General features: G+C 34.7%; 2 protein-coding genes across 2 annotated transcripts in view; one reads left to right on the plus strand and one right to left on the minus strand.

The window, feature by feature from the left end:
- The window catches only part of ATAD5 (ATPase family AAA domain containing 5), a 43,143-nt gene that overhangs the window by 5,835 nt on the left and 15,859 nt on the right, over positions 1-21,449 (minus strand). Inside the window, exons 7-18 of the mRNA XM_054572992.1 lie at positions 20,484-20,668; positions 18,411-18,568; positions 17,675-17,834; positions 16,915-17,244; positions 15,160-15,256; positions 14,120-14,199; positions 13,775-13,914; positions 13,523-13,673; positions 7,433-7,609; positions 7,051-7,184; positions 6,485-6,578; positions 4,752-4,816 (exon numbers count right to left, since the gene is read on the minus strand). Of these exons, the coding sequence (XP_054428967.1) occupies positions 4,752-4,816; positions 6,485-6,578; positions 7,051-7,184; positions 7,433-7,609; positions 13,523-13,673; positions 13,775-13,914; positions 14,120-14,199; positions 15,160-15,256; positions 16,915-17,244; positions 17,675-17,834; positions 18,411-18,568; positions 20,484-20,668 (1,771 nt within the window). The remainder of the gene's footprint in view (positions 1-4,751; positions 4,817-6,484; positions 6,579-7,050; positions 7,185-7,432; positions 7,610-13,522; positions 13,674-13,774; positions 13,915-14,119; positions 14,200-15,159; positions 15,257-16,914; positions 17,245-17,674; positions 17,835-18,410; positions 18,569-20,483; positions 20,669-21,449) is intronic.
- Positions 8,688-9,308, plus strand: LOC129070267 (thymosin beta-4). Its single transcript, XM_054573154.1, has one exon. It carries the CDS (start codon positions 8,753-8,755, stop codon positions 8,885-8,887), a length of 135 nt encoding a protein of 44 aa, XP_054429129.1. The 5' UTR covers positions 8,688-8,752; the 3' UTR covers positions 8,888-9,308.

A 21,449-nucleotide genomic window follows, 5' to 3' on the forward strand; every position in this document is an offset into this window, starting at 1 on the left:
CAATGTCTCTCTCTTCTCCTCCACCTTCCTCTTTTTATCTAAAATCAATGAATAAAAAAAATTTTTTTAACAAAACAGCTAATAAAACTATGCAAAGGAAAACATGTTCATGAACAAATAGGAAATCACAGAGAAAAACAGAAGATATAAAGAGGCAAACTATAAAACTAAAAATCATAATATCAGAATAAAAATTTCACTGGATGGGCCTCATGGAAGAATGGAAGAGGCAGGAAAAAAAGTGTCCATAAACCTGAAGATAAATCAATACAAATGCTCAAGTCAGAAAAAAATTGGGGAGGGGATAAGAGGATGCCCCAGTGACATGTTAGAAGGTATAAAGTGTCTAATACCTGTAATTAAATTCCCAGGATGAAAAAAAAGAGTCAAAATGGGCATAAAATAAATTTGAAAAAAAGTTTAAAAATGTCCCTCATAGGAGGAATGGCATATATTTAAGGATTATTGATATCCAAGAACCACAAGCAGAATATGAAAAAAATAACACCTAGGTTCATAACAGGTAATATGAAAACTAAAGTTAAAGGCATCCAGAAAAAAAAGACATTACATATGAGCTACTCCCCTCAAAAGAAATAGATTACTGACTTATATAACCAGAAATAATGATGACAGAAGACAATGGAATGACACCTTTCAAGGACTGATAGAAAAATGGAGAACCCATATTTCTACATCTAGGGAAAATATCTTTTGAGAATGGGTTAAAAATAAAGACATTTTCAGCTATATAAAACCTAATATAATCCAATGCCAACAGACCTGCTCTATAAGGGTTGTTAATAAAGTACTTAAATCTGAAGAGAAAACCAAAGGAAAACTTGCGTCTTCAGGAAGGCATGAAGAACACCAGAATTTATAGTGTATGGGTAAACATAAAAGTTGACTTTTTACCCTTGTAATTTCTCTAAAACACATATGACTGGCTACAACAATAAAACTGAGCACTGTGTTAGGGAATTTATAATAAATATAAATGGAAGGCATTTGAAAATTAAATCGTAAAAGAAGGATGGTAAATGGACTTATACCTTTGCAAGGTGCTTAGGTTCTCTTAAATTAGCACAGTATTAATGTTAAATACACTATGAAAAGATAAACATGCAATTTTTTTCTCTAAGGAAATTACAAAAAAGTATGTCCTAATCCATTTCATGTGGCCTGAAAACTACACACCAATATCCTTCATGAATGTAGACACAAAAATCCGTAACAAAATATGAGCAAATGAAATGAATCACGGCCACGTTATCCCAAGAATACAAGACTGGTGTGACACTAAAAAATCAACCAATGTCATTCACAATAATAATAGAATTTAAAAAGATAAACCATATGACTGAATCAAAAGATAGAGAAAAGGATTTGACAAAATTCAACACCATTCATGATCAAAACTCTCAGCTAACTGATAAAGAGCATCTATGAAGACATACAACCCGTATCAGGAACAAGGCAGAGGTGTCCACTCTAACTTCTACTCAACAGTATATTGAAGGTACACTGGCACTAACCACTGCAATATGACAAAAAGAAATTAAGGTACAGATTTGAAAGAGATTTTTAAGAAGTGGTTTTAACTGACATGGCCATCAATATAAAAATTCTAAGGAATCTTCTACTAGACTACTAAATGATTGTAGCAAGGTCATAGGCTACAAAAATCAATTCATTTCTTTTTTATTAAAAATTTTAAAGATTTTATTTATTTTTTGGGGGGGGGGAAGAGAGGGAGAGAAACATCGATATGCCAGAGATCCATTGATCAATTGCCTCTTGCACGCCCCAAACTGGGGACCTGGCCTGCAACCCAGGCATGTGCCCTGATTGGGAATTGAATGGAGACACTTCAGTTCTCAGGCAGGCACTCAATCCACTGAGCCATACCAGCCAGGGCTCAAGGTATTTCCATATATCAACAATAAACAACTGAAACTGAAATCTTAAAATGTCATTTACAACAACATCAGAAAACTTAAAATTTCTGCAAGGTGAGTCCAGTGAAACTTGTAAAATGTTGCTGAAAGGAAGTAAACTGCTCTCCTAAAAAATAAACTATTCTTGAAGCAGAAAACACAATACTATAAAATTGTCCATTCTCCTGAAATTGATCTATAGATTCAATGCCAATCCCCACTGAAACACCAAAATAAACTATACTGGCAAGCTGTTTCTAAAATTAACAGAGAAATGAATGATGTGATACCCAAAACAATTTTGCAAAAGAATAAAGTTGTAGGACTTACATTCCTTGATTTCAAAATTTGCTAAAGAGCTATAGTAATCAAGACAGTGTCATGTTTTCACATGGATAAAGGGAACAGTGTAAGACTCACACATAGTCTATTGGTTTATGACAAAACTGGAAAAAAGGTAGTCTTTTCAACAAACAGTGCTGAAACAATTGGATATCTATTGGGAAAACAAATGACTCTTTGAATTTATCTCATATTGCACACATAATTTTATTCTAATTAGATCTATAAAAAAAGCTATATGTCAAAACTATAAAACTTCTAAAACAAAAATCTTTATAAGCTTGGGTTTGGTAAAGATTTCTCAAATAGGATACAAAGCCCATGAATTATTTAAAAAAAAAACCTTGGTAAACTGGACTTTATTAAAATAAAAAATATTCACTCTTTAAAATTTAAAAAAATGAAAAGGTAAGCCACAAACTGGGAGAAGATATTTACACCACACATACCCAATGCAAACTTATGTCCAGAATATAAAAAGTCCATAAGACTAACAAATGATTTAAAAGATGGGCAAAGAGATGAACAGATAGTTCATCAAAGAAGCAATATGGATGACAAGTGGACACATGAAAAGATGCTCAACATCATGTCATTATAGAATTGCAAATTAAAACCATGAGAAACGAATGTATAATTAACATGGAAAAAATCAAGTAAATGGATAATTCCAACTTCTGTTGAGTATATGAAAAACAACTGTATTCCCATACATTGCCGGTGGGAATGCAAATCGTTACAAAACTTCAGAAAACAGTTTGTCAGGCTTTTATAATGTTAGTTGGACCAACAATTCCATCTTTTAAGAATTAAAGTGAAAGAAATGGATATATGTCCAAAGACTTTAATGTAATTATTCATAACAGCTTTACTTATAATAGTTTACCTGTAAACAACCCAAATGTCTATCAACAGGTGAACAGGACAACACATATTCATAAATGTGAAGTACATCCATAAAATAGAATACTGCTCATTAATAAAAAGGAAAGAACTATTGGCATAGGTAATGAATGAATCTGAAAAAACATTATGTTCTGTAAAAGAAACTAGAAGCCCTGGACAGATAGCTCAGTTGATTAGAGCATAGTCCCCATACACCAAGGTTGTGGGTTCAATCCCAGGTCAGGCACATAAGAAGAATCTACCAATGACTGTATAATTAAGTGGAACAACAAACCAATGTTTCTCTTTCTCTTCCCCTCCTCCTCTCTTCCTCTTTCTCTAAAATCAATAAATTAAAGAAACTACAGAAAAAATACATATTATAAGATTCTATTTACATGAAATTCTACAGACAAAATTATAGTGACAGAAAAACACAATGGGTCATGAAGGAACTTTCTGAGATAGTGAAAATACAGTGGTACCTCGGTTTTCATTGTTAATTTGTTCCAGAACTCATAACAAACGCTGAAACCGACGAGTACCAAAGGTTGAAGCATTTTCTTTTTCTTTCAAGATTTTTTTGTCATTCTATTACAGTTGTCCCATTCTTCCCCCTTTGTTCACCTCCACCCATCCCCACTCCTAGAGTCAACTCCCACACTGTTGTCCATGTCCATGGGTCATTCACCCAAGATCTTTTACCAGTCCCTTCCCCTTCTTTCCATGTCGTGACTCATACAAGCATGATAAGTCTTGAGCAAGTGCCAAGTGATAAAACATTTTCTCATCAAAATGTGACAAGTACAGGCTTTGACAAGTTCTGAAGCTAATGAGTACCTAGGTATAACAGTATTCTGTTCTTGATGGACATGCTCTACATCTACGTTTGTCAAAATTCGTTAAGCCATACACTTAAAGTGGGTGAATTTTACTGAATATAAATTACTTGAATTCTCATACACTGGAGATCTTTATGGCAGATTCTTTAGAAGTTAAATAAATAACATAATGCAGATAACTCAACATTCCACTGACAGAATAGCCTGGATAAATCTAAAAATCATAATGTTAAATAAAATAAGCCAGATATAAAAGGACACATAATGTTTCTTATTATTTGAAATTTCATAATCAAACTAATATTAACATTAATAAACATTATAATAGTGGTTACTTCTGGTGAGGAAGGGAATGCTAACTTTTAATAAAAGGGCTCATGGGAACTTTTGGATGTGATGGAAATATTCTGTATTTTGATCAGGGTGATGGTCACATGAAGGTTTACATATGTTAATATTTATCAAATTGTACACTTAAGGGCATTTTTAACTAGATGTAAATTAAACCTCAATAAAGCACTGTTACTATAAAAAACTTAATGAACATTGGAATCTAGTAAAAATTTGAATATTTGAAAGCTAATTATTTTTAAATAAAAAATAAATATAATAACCAGACATTTCCTAAAACTCAAAAAATTAACATATCTATAGTGACCACTTCAAAAGATTATAAATATCATAGTAAACCAGTTTTTAAATAATTATGACATGTGATTTATGATCACCAAAATTCGAAACTTACCACTGGAGGAGTACTGAAATTAATTTCTTCAAAGCAGCCATCAAACATTAAGCTAAATGTTGGATCTATAGAAAAAAAATTTTTTTTAAGACATGAAGACCAATAAATCACTTTTTTGTAGTTATACTTTTTCTATGAAAACATTCTGTATTTTCATCAGTAATAAAACAAAATAACATGCAAACTATACAATAAAAATTGAATTTCTATCTTGACCTATATCTTTTAATTAAACCACCATTTAACTTGTGATTACTATGATTTCTAACAATATTTTTATTTTTTAATTAATTTTTTAAAAACAAATTCTTTTTTAAAATTGATTTTTAGAGAGAAGTGGGGAGAGAGAAATATCAATTTGTTGTTCCACTTATTTATACATTCTTTGGTTGCTTCTCATATGTGCCCTGACCAGGGATTGAACCCACAACTTTGGCATTTTGGGACAACACTCCAACCAACTGAGCTACTCAGCCAGTGCTTTATCGATATTTTTAGATCACAATCACTAACTGTCAAATGGGTCCATTAATTTGTAGGTGGAGTCTAACATAAACATATATTCCTAGGGAAATCCATAGCATAAATATTATACTAAATATTTGCAATGAAAAATATTAGAGAACAATCTAAAAAAATTTTAAATCCTCACCCGAGAATATGTTTTATTGATTTTGAAGAGAGAGGGGACTGGGGGGATGGGGAGAGGGAGAGAGAAACATCGATGTGAGGGAGAAACACTGACAGGCTGCCTGTCTGTACATGCCCCGACACGGTATGGAACAGGCAACCAAGGTATGCGTCCTGACTGGGAATCAGACCCGCAACCGAGCCACCCGACCAGGGCTATGAAATGACATTATAGTACCTTGTATTATATATAATATATTGGAAGTTTTTAAGTTCAACTTTGAATCCTAATTATTAGGAAGGTGAACTGATTCTGTCAAGCTGATGATGGCTTACTTTAGCTAAAATACGCAATAATCCATATGGAGGTGTTTTCAGGGATTAGGGAATGGTTAAATTCAGGATTAAGGAACTACAGATAGGTTGGGTTCCATGAGATATTTTGACTAATAAATGAGGTTTGTTTGGATCTAATTATAGGTGTGAGGAAGAGGCAAAGAAAAGAATCTATTTCCCGTTCCAAAACCTCTTCACTGGCTAGTACGTACATCTTTATATCTATATTCTAGGCTATTGTCAGATATCTAAATAGCTAACACCTAACAAAGCGATTCAAATGAGTACTCATTTTTAAAGTCATTACTATTTGCAAGGTATTACATACATATATTTTTAAACATTTTATTTATTTATTTTTAGAGAGAGGGGAAGGGAGGGAGAAAGAGAAGAAGAGAAACATTAACATGGAAACATCAACTGGTTGCATCTCAAATCTGCTCCAGCCAGGGAATGAACCTGCAACCCATGGATATGCCTGACCAAAATCAAACTGGTGGCCTTTCACTTTGCAGAATGATGCCCAACCAATCGAGACACACTGGTCAGGGCACAAGCTATTATATTAATTTTATAATTGCTCAAGGCTGCCAATCAACTGCAAATCTGAATAATTCTTAGTTTAAAAAATGATCTAGGAGCCTCCTCATTTTAGTAAAAAGGACTTAAAGTACCAGACTTTCAAAGGAACATTTCTAACTAAAATTAGAAGCTTTTACAAATTGTTTTAACCAAAAGTAATTAACTGTAAAACCACTGTTACCTACCACTTGTAGTAAGGATTACAGGTCTTTTAGTTGTTGCCATAAATGTTTTGATTGCATTCAAAAACCCAGCATCTTCTTCAAAAATGACATCAACCTAAGAATCGTTTATTAAAATATTAATGTACTCAGTAACAATATACTTACTGGATAGCTATTATATATACTTAGTAGATATATGTCTGTTAGAGACAAAATGTATGAATTTATGAACAGTGTGAGTTCAGCCCATGCTAAAAATCTTACAATGTCTTAAAACATTAAAAGAGTAAAAAAATTATCAAATATTAAAACCAAAGAAATGTAGTCACCTATATATCTAGATAAGTATGACTCAAAATAATTTCTAAAAATATTGAAAAAAATTAATAACTCTGGACTGCATTAATCATCTTTATGAAAAATTCTTCTGTGACTGACAGTTTCACTTGCTTTAATTTCAAATATATCCAAGTAAGTATTCCTGATTTTCTTGGCTATTTTACAATAATTTAGAGTAACACATATAGTAATCTTTAGAATAAGCTTTTATCATGAAATATCAGGAATGTATACCTCTGTAAGCCTACCTCCTCAAAAAGAATGAGAGATGTTGCATTTTTCCTGCTGGGTTCCTCAGCTCCATTTTCTTTGACATTTGAATTAGTTGTGTTCGTAGATTTAGTCTGAGTAATTTGCTTCTGTTCAAAAAAATTTTTGATTCCTGCATAAATAAAATAGTAATATTTTATATAAAATTAACTTTTAATACTGGATATTTCTACAGAATAAGCTAAAGCTGAAATACCCTATCAAAACTGAACAAAACAGCAAACTCCTCTATATAGGACCTTCGGCATACCTGAGGTTTAATAAATAGCATTAGGAACTCTTGAAATAACATCGTATTTTTATGTATTGGGTCATTAGTATTAAAAATGTTAGAATTACTTTGTCAATTTAATGTCTTACCTTTATTGTTTTCCAGAAGTTCTCCTATTTCTTCATTATTTTTTGGCTTAGAAGACACTTTAAAATAATTTGCCAAAGTTTTAGGTGGAAGTGCTCGCTTTGGTCCACTACTTTGTGGCAATGGTGGAGGAAGCTTCCTTGGTGAGGTAATAACTTTCTTAGGGGAACTTAATTTTTCTGCCAAAAACAAATTACACTTAAAGAAAAATATTCTAAAAATTAAATAGATAGCAAAATGAAGTTATCCAGTTTCTATTCTTATCAGTTATAAATCAAAGATACAGAAGTTTTCTTTCATTCTTACATTCAAATACTCAATAGTCAAATATTACTGTATTTTTAGTTATTCTATCAGCAGAGAAGGTAAAACCAGTCATTTGAAAAAGACACTCTTTTTCAAAGAAATAGATATTTTTGAAGCCAATAATGTCCATAAATCCCTCCATTCACTTTCTCTACACCTATGTGAGCTCAGAAAAGCCTGGAGAAAAAGTGTTAACAGTACACACCAAGCACGTTACAGAACTCTGTTGACCAACTCTGCTTAACACTATTATAAACTGATACTGCAAAGAGAGAATATGGTTTTCTAGAAATGTTATGGAGAATGGATACAAAGTTTAAAAATAAACAGTTAATCCTTCTCCCCTCCAGAAGATGAAAGGCCCAGGCCTTTATTCTAGAACATGTACTTTTCTTCCATGTAAGTACCCTGATTCAGTCCTTACATGGACTATTTATTATCATATGGCCTTGGAGCAGACTCTTCTTCACATACCATCATATGGGCACAATTCCATGACTATGTCCTATTCTTTTTTTGAACCTCCTATCTCCACAGATCTTTTCATTTTCTTTTTTTAATATTTACTTATTTATTTTTAGACATAGGAGAAGGGAGGGAGAAAGAGAGGGAAACATCAATGTATGGTTGCCTCTTGCACGTCCCCCACCAGGGACCTGGCCCACAACCCAGGCGTGTGCCCTGACTGGGAATCAAACTGGCAACCCTTTGGTTCACAGGCTGGTGCTCAATCCACTGAGCCACACCAGCCAGAGCTCCACAGATCTTCTATCTCTTGCATCTTAACAGGGGTTCAAAAATTCTGAGTTTGAAAAATTTATCATAGATATCACCATCATTTCATAAAAATAGGACATTTTAACACCACAAAGTAAGAAATGCATAATCTTAAAATAAAAATATCTTTATATTGAATAGATTTCAATTTATTAAAAAAAAAAAACAGATTCGGCGGCGGTCACTGAGCGGATCGGACTTCTCTCCTTTGTGCGCCTGTCTCAGCTTCCTCAGCAACCATGTCTGATAAACCCGATATGGCCGAGATTGAGAAATTCGATAAGTCGAAATTGAAGAAGACAGAAACGCAAGAGAAAAATCCACTGCCTTCCAAAGAAACGATTGAACAGGAGAAGCAAGCAGGCGAATCGTAATGAGGCCCGCACCGCCAATATGCACTGTACATTCCACAAGCATTGCCTTCTTATTTTACTTCTTTTAGCTGTTTAACTTTGTAAGATGCAAAGAGGTTGGATCAGTTTAAATGACTGTGCTGCCCCTTTTCACATCAGAACTACTGACAATGAAGGCCGCACCTGCCTCTCCCATCTGCCTCTCTGGCTGGCAGGGAAGGAAAACAACTTGCATGTTGGTGAAGGAAGAAGCTGGGTAGGACAACAGTGAAATCTAGAGTAAAATCCAAGCTGGTCCAGGGTGTCCTGCAGGCTGTAAAATGCAATTTAATCAGAGTGCCATTTTTTTCTTTTTGTTAAAATGATTTTAATTATTGGAATGCACAATTTTTTTAATATGCAAATAAAAAGTTTTAAAACCTGAAAAAAAAAAACAAAACAACTCATGGTTTGTCTTTGTTTTTCTACTTTTGTCATAGACCAAGGATTGCTTGATCATGTACTGGCATCGGTCCAGATTGGTTTTAGAAAGTACATGCCAATTTTTACTTTAGGATACTCATAACCACAGGACCTGAATAGACACTTCTCCAAAATGAACGTACAGATGGTCAATAGACATAAAAAGATGCTCAATGTCACCATCATCAGAGAAATGCAAATTAAACCAAAATGAGGTATCACCTCACACTTGTCCAAATGGTTATCATCAATAAATCAACGAACAACAGATTGTTGGTAAGGATATAGAGAAAGGGGAACCCTTGAGCACTGTTGGTGGGAACGCAGACTGGTGCAGCCACTGTGGACAGCAGTATGAAGTTACCTCAAAAAATTAAAAATGGAACTGCCTTATGACCCAGCCATTCCACTTCTGGAAATGTATACAAAGGAACCCAAAACACTAATTCGAAAGAATATATGCAACCCTATGTTCATTGTGGCAATATTTACAATAGCGACGATTTGGAAACAGCCTGAGTGCCCATCAGTCAATGAGTGGATAAAAAAGCTGTAGTACATTTACACAATGGAATACTACTTGGTTATAGAAAGAAGGAAATCTTACCCTTTGCTACAGCATGGGTGGACCTGGAGAGTATTACGTTAAATGAAGTAAGCCAATCAGAGAAAGACAAGTGCCATATTGATTTCATTTAAATGTGGAATCTAATGAACAAAATAAACTAACAAACAAAATAGAAATAGACTCAGAGAATAGGCAGCTGTCAGAGGGGAGGCGGGTTGAGTGGCTGGATGAAAAAAAAGTAAAGGGATTAAGCTAAGAAAGAAAAAACTCAAAGACTCAGACAACAGCATGGTGATTACCAGAGGGAAAGGGGGGTATGAGGAGGAGGAAGGAAAGGGGGGTTAAATGGTGATAAGGAGGAAGCTTGACTTGGGGTGGTGAACACACAATATGTAGATGATGTGTCAAAGAATTGCACACCTGAAACCTTTACAATATTAACCAATGTCATCCTAATAAATTCAATAAAAATTTAAAAAGACTTTGGCTATCATGCAACAAAGGACAGTGATACCTGAGAGACAAGAAACAAATCAAGCTTCTAGAAAACTACGATGTGTGAAATGAAAAAATACTGGATGGCACTGACAGCATAGCAGGTACTTCAAAAATTAGATTTGTGAACTTCATTAGTGAAAGAACTATCCAAAATGAAACACAGAGGGGGAAAAACACTGAAAAGCTGAACAAATAGTAAGTGAGCTGTGAGGAAATTGCAAATAGTCTAAAATATATATTGGTTATAACTGAAGTTGCCGAGGAGAGGAGGACAGTAAAAACATTTGAAGAGATAACCAGTGCTGGTGAAGATGTAGAAAAACCTCTGTACCTTCCTGGTTCAGGCACTATAAAAAGCAATATGAAGGTTTCTCAAAAAAATTAAAGCACCACCCTGACTGGTGTAGCTCAGCGGGTTGGTCATTGGCCTGCAAACTGAAAGGTCGCTGGTTTGATTCCTACTCAGGGCACATGCCTGGACTGCGAGCCAGGTCCCCAGTTGGGGGCATGTATGCAAGAAGTAACCAATTGGTGTTTCTCTTGCACATCGGTATTTCTCTCTCTCTTCTTCCCTCCCTTCCCTTCTTTCTAAAAATAAATATAATAAAAATAAATAAATAAAATCTTTAAAACAAATTAAAGCACCATAAGATCCAGCAATTCCACTTCTGAGTATATGTCCAAAGGAAACAAAAACAGGATATCAAAAAGACATATTCACTCCCATATTTAGTATTCACAACAGCCAAAATACAGAAGCAACCTAACTGCACATAAATGGATGAATAAATAAAGATGTGATATACACACATAACTGAATAATATTCAACCATGAGAACAGACGTCTTGTCACTAATGACAACATGCATGAACCTTGAGCACATTATGCTAAATGAGAAGTCAGAGAAAAAAAAGTACTGTATGTCACTTATATATGGAATCTAAAAAAAGCCAAATTCATAAAAAAAGAGTAAAATGGTGGTTTATCAGGGGGACAGAGGGAAATAGGGCAGATGTTTCAAGGTACAAACTTGCAATGAGTAGTAAATAAATCCTAGAGATTTAATGCACAGTCTCTTGAATATACGCAATGATAATGTATTACAATCATTAAACTTCCTAAGAGGATACAATTAATTATTCCAACTGCTAAAAAGAAACAATAATTATGTAATATGGTAGAGGTGCTAATTATTGATACAATGCCAAAGTTATTATAATACACAAATGTATCAAAAAGCCCAACAAACCTCTAAGCACATAAAATAGGAAAAAAAATTGCCAATGCACATCATAATTATAATTGCTTAAAACTATTAAGAGAAAATCTTAAAAGCTGCAAAGAATAATGAACACAAAGGACTGATACGCAGTAAATGCATATAAATCCCTGAGTTCATAATAATACACCAAAAAACTATACAAAAACTCACTGGTCAACTTCAGAGATTACTAGGGCACCAATACTCTCACTAATAAGTGCAAGAATGAAGCATTTCTCATACCTTTCCTATACACACTGCATACACACACAAAGTATCCAAATAGTGGATGAGAAATAGCGCTTTTTAGAATTCTAACTAATAAATTGAGACACACTGAATTACAAAACCACGATTATTTAACCCCTAATGAAATGAGTCTACTAGACATAGATTATTAATGGCTACAAAATACCATAAGAGGGTGATGTGGGAACTTTATAATGGGTGGATTAGACTGAAATCAATTAAATTCATCAATCGATTTTTTTAAATCCTTGACTGCGGATATGCTTATTGATTTTAGAGAGAGGCAGGTGGAGGGGGAGAAGAAAGGAGAGAGGGGGAGGGGGGAGAGAGAGAAAGAGGGAGGGAGAGAAGAGAAACATTGATGTGAGAGAGAAAAATTAATCAGCCACCCCCACACACCTGCACCCATGACTGGGAATTGAACCTGTGACCATTTTGGTGCATGGATGACACTCTGATCAACTGAACCACTCAGCCAGGGCCCATCAATCAATTTTAATATCACTAAAAGTGGAATAATCAGCTATTATCTATCTCCTGCTGTGATGCTATAGGAGGTACACAAAACCCAGCTATGCATTTGGGTATGCTACGCCAAAATGGAACTTGAATCTAATCAGTAACAGATCGAACTGCCAGTTTATAAAAAATATAGGAAGAGAAATATGTTAATACAATGAAGATACAATTAGCCAAATCCAGAATGTGAGAAATTTCATGACAAATGATCCATTTTCTTCAATAAATGGATAAGAAAAGGGTGAAAGAATTGTTACAGAGATTAAAAAAAACTTAAGAGACACTAATCAAATGTAAGATGTGGGGCCACATTTGGATTCTGATTTGAACAAACCATTTGAAAAAACAGAAAATTAAACTTTATATTAGATCAAATTAAGGTATACAGTTAACCTTATTAAGACTACTTATGATATTTGGGTTATGCTTTTTAAAAAGTCCTTATCAGTTAGAGATACCTATTAGAGTATATAGGATTAAAATTGTATGATGGTCTTGAGACTGGTGTTACAACAGCCTAGTTAAAAATTAAAAAGGGCCCTACTCAGATAGGTCAGAGAGTTAGAGCATCTTCTAGGTTGCAGGTTCAATCCATGGTCAGGGCACATATAAGAATCAACAAACGAATGCATGGATGAGTGGAACAACAAACTGATGTTTTTCTCTTCCTCTCTTCCCCCACTTCCTCTCTCTCTAAAACCAATTAAAAACATTTTTTAAAAAGGGTTGGCAGGCCCTGACCAGGTTGCTCAGTTGGTTGAAGCATCATCCCCCGTAACAACAGATTTGCTGCTTCAATTCCTGGTCAGTGCAAAAACTTAGGTTGTGGGTTCAATCCCCAGCTGGGGTGCGTATAGTGGGCAACCAATAGCTGTTTCTCTCTCACATAGATGTTTCTCTCTCTCTTGTCTTTCCTCTCTCTGAAATCAATAAAAATATACCTTTTTTATGTTTTTATTGAGAATTTAAAAAAAGGCATGGGTGAGGGTGGTAGGGGAGGGTGCTAAAAAATAAAAATAAATTTTAAAATGCTAATTATTAAATTTTTTTCTTAGATTTTATTTTTTTCAACAGGGTATGACAAAATAATTAACTTACTTGGTGACTTGCCTATGTTGTAGCTATTAAAAATACAAGGTTTTTGTGAGTTTACACCTTGCTTGTCTACTTGATGGGACTGAGTAGCTTCCTTTAGTTGAGAGAGAATTTGTCTTCCACTGCGCTGAGAAGAAGCATTTACTTCAAATATCTATAGAAAGAATATATTTAAAAAGGCAGAATAGTTTATGTTCTCTTTTAATTCAAGGGTAATTACTACATTAACACTGTTCTACAGTAGTTATGACTAACCTTAAATCCAAGTTCCTGAGCACAAGCATATACTGCAGCAGTTTTCCCCACACCTGTTGGCCCTGTTATAAGGACAGTATTACAAAGACGATTCTCTTCTTCATCTGAACTGCCTTTAAAGTCATTTCTATCCAACAGATCTGAAAAATTATTCAAATGCATATAAAATGATAATTGCATAGGCAGCAATTCTACCTCACTAAACCCATCCATGAATGCTAAAAGTTTAATGTGCAAAAACTAGAACACTGAATATAAAATATCAATAAGATATTTTATAGAAGCTTTTAGCGAATATAATCCTACAAATTTTCAGTAAAATGGGAAAAAAATGACTCAAAATACCTTCTTGTTTCTCATCTCTTTTTCCCTTCAAATTTTGTCTTTCTTCCAATTCAGCTCTTCTTTTCCAGTCTTTCAACCAACTGCCATAAGAAAATGTATGTTAGTAAAAAAATTCACAGAATACTGATAGACTATATGTACAGGATATTTGCTGCAACATGATTTACATTAGACTCTAACAGGAAAAAACCTAAAAATACAACGGTCAAGGAAAAGATACATTGTTATACTCATATAAGAAACCAATACACTCCTGGCTGGTGTGGCTCAATGGACAGAGTGCCCACCTGTGAACCAAAGGGTTGCCAAGCTCGATTCCAGTCAGTCAGGGCACATGCCTGGGTTGCGGGCAAGGTCCCCAGTAGGGGGCGTGTGAAAGGGAACCACAAATTGATTTTTCTCCTACTTTTTCTCCTCCCTTCCCCTCTCTCTAAAAAATAAATAAATAAAATACAATGCAAGTATTTAGAACAGTGCCAAGCTCACAGTGTGAACTCTTACTATGGGTTGCAATTCCCTATATGAAATTCTTCAGGCCAGGTGGGTTTTTGAATTCAGAATTTTTCAGATATAAGGATGGCAATTTGGTACATATACTTACACTATACCCCTAAAGAGGTCTGTGATAGTATATCCAAAATCACTTAATACCTCTATTTTTAAAAATGTATGAACTCCTACAAGTGAGATCAATAAAAATCATGATAAACTTTATGTAATAAAGCTAATATACTTCTAGTTTTCAGAACTTTTTGGATGTGAAAATTGTAGACAAAGAATTATGAACCTGAATTAGTAGTAATATGATCCATTTGTTAGGCAAGAAGAAACTAATATATGCATAAAATATTTTCTGGAAGATTTCACAGGAAACCTTTAATACTGGTTTACCTTTAGGAAGAAGAGGGTATTTACTTAAAATTCTTCTGTACTTTTTTCTTTTAAGATTTTACCATATAATGTATTACTTTATAACTTTTAGATTTTAGAATAAAATTGTTAAAAACTAGATTCATAAACTATTTCTCAATTTTACCAACCTATGCAACTTTTTTATAGCTAGCTCATTGCCTATGAGTTCACTGGAGTTCTGAGGTTGATACTTTTCTGTCCAAAGCATATCTTCAGTTCCAGAATCTAAAGCAAAAAATACACATTAAGGTATTTATTCCTTGATGTAAATATATTCTTAGACATTTACATAAATTTAATGGAACAATAAATATTTGTACAATAATGTATTTATATTTTCAAAATGCCAAAAAAGCAATTTCAAAACTTATTATACTTAAAATTCTTCATATCAAATTCCCCCTTAAAAACCACCATACAGCAAGGTTTAAAAGTATACATTTAAATTTTTAATAATAATTCAAGTAACATGACACATGAAAAATAATTTTTATACTGCCCTGGCCGGTGTGGCTCAGTTGGCTGGCAAGTTGTCCTGTAACTGAAAGGTTGCAGTTTCGATTCCCCATCAGGGCACATACCCAGGTTGCAGGTTCCATCCCTGGGCTCAGCACCTGTACTCCCCAGTTCACACGTGCAGGGAGGCAAACAACTGAAGCTTCTCTCTCACATTGATGTTTTTCTCTCTCCCTTCCTCTCTCTCCAAAAGCAATAAAAAAAAAATGTACAGAGGGCGGAGGTTGGTGGTCGGTGGTCAGTCAATCCTTGCAGCTGACTGGCCTGGGTAAATTCTTCCCATTGATCTGCCAGCAGCAATCAAAGCTCAACTACAAGAGGAGGGTGTACTCAGACCACACAGAGAGTGCACCTTGAGTACCCATGGCTACTCAAGGCCATGGACTTGGCTACTCCAGTAGCCCATGCATCACCCATGGACACGAACAATGGTGGGGGGATTGCCTGAGGGAGTGAGGGGTGATGGGTGGAGGGAGGCAAAGGGGAAAAAAGTCAGGAAAACTGTAATGGCGTAATCAATAAAATTTTTAAACAATGTCCAACTAAGTCATCTGGGTTAAATGGAGAGATATGTTACACTCCCTTTTGAGAATATAGAATGTGATAAAGATGCAAATTCATCCCAAATTAATCTATAAAGTAATGCAAAATCAAAAACCAATTGGGATTTAGGAGAGTAAGGGAATCTATAATTCATTTAATACAGAAGATGCATGAAAAATACATCTTTTCAAAATGATAGACTAGCTATACAAATATCAAAACATACTCTAAAGTTGCACAAATAGATGATTTAATCAATTCAATAGGATACTTTGGGAAAGCTAGATACCCTGTATCAGAACATGTCAGAAATATGAGAAACAGGTTTAAAACATATATAGTAGGATTCAAGGTTTTTAGGGGTTTTCTTTACTTCTCATTTTAGGACATTTTTTCATTGCTTTTAGAGAGAGGAAGAGGGAGACAGAGAGAGAGATATGAGAAACATCAATCAGCTGCCTTCCATATGCACCCCAACCAAGATCAAACCCACAACGTAGGTATGTGCTGTGACTGGGGATTGAACCCTCAACCTTTTGGTTTACAGGATGACACTCCAACCAACTGAGCCACAGTGGCCAGGGAGATCCCAGGTTTTTAAAAAAGCATATGTATTTACAGAAGCACAGAAAAATCAAAGACCAAACATCAAACTGTTAATCTGATTATATATAAGACTTAACCAGTGAGACTTCCGCTTCTTATTTTATACATATAGAGTTTAAATTTGCAACGAGCACATATTAAAAAAGAGGGGAAGTGACAGATTAAAAAAGAAGAAAACAAAAAGAGTTCTAGGACCAGAGGGAGAAAAACTAATTTACCAGGAATAGAAGATATTTCTGTCGTAGATGCTTTGTCATCATCTATTATCAGAACATCAGAATCCTCTACTGCTTCTGTTTCCACTTTACATGTGGTACTCAAAGCAGCTTGACTCTTCCTGCATGTTTTAGAACATCGACCTTTGGAAGAATTTAGCTTTATCCCAGTGGAATTGTTTCTTTTGTCAAATTCTTTCGGTTTTCCATTTTTTGTTTTTGGATTTTCTGAATATTCATTTGTTTTCTTTCTTTTTGCCTTAAGGTTTTCAGTTTCTACTCGTTTCCTTTTGGTTTCTTTTAGATTGACACTGGGCTCTAGCTGTAGAATTTCTATTTGGGGAATAAGAGAAATGCATGTGCTTACTAATAAAAAAATTAATACTCAATAATCTTAGGATTACTTCAAAATATCCAATTGTCTTACTATTTGAAAGGCAAGAATCAAATGTGGCATACTGAAAGCAAGCTGAATATCTTGTTATTTAGATTGCCTTTGTACAAGCTATTTAAGTTCAAATTACCTCATTTAAGGCTTTCCTTAAGCAAATTATTAATAGCTAGCTGTCTTAGGGTTGGCATCTCTAGAAGCTGGCAGATGTTAACAATACATTGCACAAGATGCCTTACTTCACTTGAACAAATTCTCCCTGCCAACTATATGCAATTATCTCTTCATTATGACCACTTCCAAAGGTCAATCGCTAACTCTTAGTGCTTTCAAAAGTAAAATGTTAACATAAAAATGACAATTATCACTAACCTTGTGTATGATGACATTCAGAGAGTACTTGGTGCTCAGTTCGTTTTTTCAGAAGCAAAGGAAAATATTTCTTCAGAGAAAATTCAGGATTGGACCACCTAATTTCCTCCAGCAAAAGATTTCTTACTTCTTCAGTAAAGTCCTTCCTTCTCCCCATAAACTGAAATAAAGAATAAACTACTCAATAACTGATCCACATCATCTATTAACATTAAGCACAATGCTACTAATTACTTTGTCTATAATAAGTCAATATTAGCTTCAGTCACAAAATGTAACCTTCATGGCAACGTTACTAAATATCACCTTGAGGGGAAAAGACTGTATTTGCATAGCTTTTGAAGGACTTAGTTTATATTTCTATTGTTCTGTTTCAACTAATTGTACTTCACATATAACTAGGTTTTAATGCTGACTTGCAAAGTATTTAAAGGTACTACATGATGTAATCTTTTGAAACTGGCTATCGTTAATTCTTAAAACGCTTTTATAGCTCTAAGAGTATTTAAAAGAGATGTGTACTTCAGCTGGGATTTATTTTTTAAAATTGAATTCTAGAAAAAAATCAACTTTAGGCTACAATAGTAGATACCCAAAATTTTTTTTAAATTTATTTATTTATTTATTTATTTATTTTTCAAAGACACTTGTCTCCGCCTACCCCACACCAAAATTTTTTTTCATCTAAAAGATGTGATAGAAACACTCCACAATGGATGAGCTCCCTAATACTTACCACAACATGAGAATTATTATTTTTCAAATTTGAATTCAATGTTGAAAATTCGCCAAGAACAATAACACATTTTGAGAGATCTTTTACTTTAGTATTCAATTGTTTAAGTTTAGTTAAAAGAGGACAAGTGGGTGGTTTCAAATGCCACAAATGGCACCCTAAAGAAAGACAGAAAAATTGTTTTAATTATATTCACTCACATACTACCCATTTATCAAATGCCAAGTATATAAACATGAGAAGACTTGATGACAACTACATAGTTAATACAAAAGCATCAAAACTCAGTTGAGTGCATACGGAACAAAATCGTCACCTCCAAAAAGTACTGTTAATAAAATTACTCAGTCTTCCCTCCCTATGGTTAAAAATATGCAAATATCTGCAAATTTTCTTCTCTTTTAAAAATCAATCTTGCTACTCGTGGTAAAAATTTCATGGTCAGTTAACATCTTGGTTTAAAGTTTTAACTTTGAGGTCAGACCTGGATTCAAATCTAGACTCTGCCACTTACTAGCTAGGTGAGTGTGGGCAAGATCCTAAACCGTAGTTTTCTCATGTGTAAAGTGAGGATGACACCCAGCTGGTGTTGCCCAGTGGATTGAGTGCCAGCCTAAGAACCAAAGGGTTGCCAGTTCGATTCCCAGTCCAGGGCACATGCCTGGGTTGCGGGCCAGGTCTCCGGTAGGGGGTGCACGAGATGCAACCACACATTGATGTTTCTCTCCCTCTTTTTCTCCCTCCCTTCCCCTCTAAAAATAAATTAATAAAGTCTTTAAAAAAAAAAGTGATGGTGACAATTGTAATACTTAACTTCCCAGAGTTGTTATGGGGATTAAACTAGATATGCATAGAAAGTGCTCAGCAGAATGCCAGACAACAGTTAAGCATTCACTAACTCTTAAGGTTCTAAGAGGAAGAGGTGCTCTCTGTGTCAGCCCTATCTGCTCATCTACAAATAGATACACTAAGCTTTAGAGCAACAAGCTTCTGAGAACGGGTTTGTCAAAATCAGGGGAAAACAAGCATAATTAATTTCTACAGTTGAACACAGTATAAGAAAATGCTATATAAAGCTGAACTAGGAAAAAAACAACAAGGAAAGGTTCCGTCAACTAAATGGCCAGCAGCAGAGCTGGGAAAAAAGAAAAAGTAGAATATTATTACAGAGGCAGGCTGAGAAGTTTTCCATACACACGAGATGCTTAATGAAACTCAAAAAGTATCAAGGTCAGAAACCCAAAAGGAAAAGAAAGGGAACAGAACACAGTATACATTTCATAATGGGAGTGTACTAAACTAAACCACAAAGCCAGTTGAGGAGACTATAAACTGTTTCTGTGCTGACAAAAATAACTCTAAGTAGAAACAATGAAAAAGTAAAGATATAAGGCATTGTATATTACAAGCAATTAAAAACCATATAAGTAAAATAAAGCTGTGGTTGCTACATCATTAGAGTCCATACAGAATTAGGTTATGGTCAAGCTAACCCCACTGTATAAGAAAGAGGCTTATGTAAACAGCTCACTCTTGTGCATGGTACTTGTGAGAATAGGGTAAACTAGGACAATGAAGCACTGCTACTTGTTACCTATTTCAGAAAATATTCCTCAAAATAGGTAGGGTACTAAATTGCAAACACTGTTCTAGAAAGGAGGCAAACAGATTTCCATGGAACATTCAACACTAGCTTGGAAAAGGACAGGGCTGGAACTCCTATGAGAAATTCTTAAAGATGATCTATTCACACATATGCTAGAATTTCAGAAGGGAATTGCCTTCCTTTTAGAACACAGTGCCTCTCTGGAGAACAATATACACTTACGGTCCCACACACGTGTGCCTGCTGCCCCTGGCATAAGGGTTAGTAAAGGCTGAGGATGTCCTTTGGCTTTCCTGCCCCCATTGCCATCCTTGGTAAAGTGAGTTAAAGGCACAGGAAGAGACAAAATTCCCGCTAAAATCACTAAGAATTACGCTTAAACCTTAGCCTCATCTTAAACCAACTTACATAGTTTCATATTACTTCTACATTTTCAAGGTAAAATATTCAATAATTAACAAGCTTACCATCATCTTTTTGTTGTACGTGAACAACTCTCTGGAAACTAGTACTCACTGCATTGTACATGTCTAATGCAGCAGATTTCTTTGCAATTTGTCGTTTCAACAAATCTGGCAGACCACTCATTAGAAAGTCACGCTTCGCTTTAAGCTGCATGTCACAATCCTGAGATCTTTCAGGTGTATCTTGACTTTTAAGAAAATGATGTAGAAAAGAAAATAAAGGTTTATCAAAACTTTAAAAAAAAAACAAAAACTATCAATTAATGGCTTTTAATTTGAAAAGATTTAATCAGCTAAGACGTTAGCTAGTCAAATTCTTTTTTGCTTATCATGAAAACAAGTCTAACAGTGTTAAGAAGTTAAGTAAGTGCACTGGCTGGTGTGGCTCAGTGGCTTGAATGCTGGCCCGCAAACCAAAGGGTCACCGATTCGATTCAGTCAGTACAAGTGCCTGGGTTGTGGGCCGGGTCCACAGCTGGGGGCGTGTGAAAAACAACCACACACTGATGTTTCATTCCTCTCTTCTTCCTCCCCTTCCCCTTTCTCTAAAACTAAATAAAATTTTTTAAAAAAACGAAGTTAAATAATTACATATAGAAAAAATTATGGACCTTCGCCAAAATGTTAACAGGCTATTTTAGGGTGGCAGGTTTTTTTCCTTTTTGTTTTTTGTTTTCCTTTCTTTAAAAAAATGCATTTATATATATAACAATCAGAAAACAGAATGAGTGACATATTTCAAAATGTTAATATAAGAACTTCTAATGTAATATTGTTTCCAGTATAATAGGAACATTAGTGCCCTTATTATTGCTTATCTTCATATTGCTAATCATATGAATCTTGACTTCAGTGGAGGCAGGTAAGGAGGTAGGAGGATGTAACACGGTAGTGGCAGAGGAGGAAAGAGTGTGGTGGAGGTGTGTCACAGCTTATACATCCTTCCAAGCCTGCCATGTATAAAGGGGG

The sequence above is a fragment of the Pteronotus mesoamericanus genome, unplaced genomic scaffold (genome assembly GCF_021234165.1).
Source record: "Pteronotus mesoamericanus isolate MK-2021 breed Mesoamerican mustached bat unplaced genomic scaffold, CSHL_Meso_final contig_246, whole genome shotgun sequence".
Lineage (NCBI taxonomy): Eukaryota > Metazoa > Chordata > Mammalia > Chiroptera > Mormoopidae > Pteronotus > Pteronotus mesoamericanus.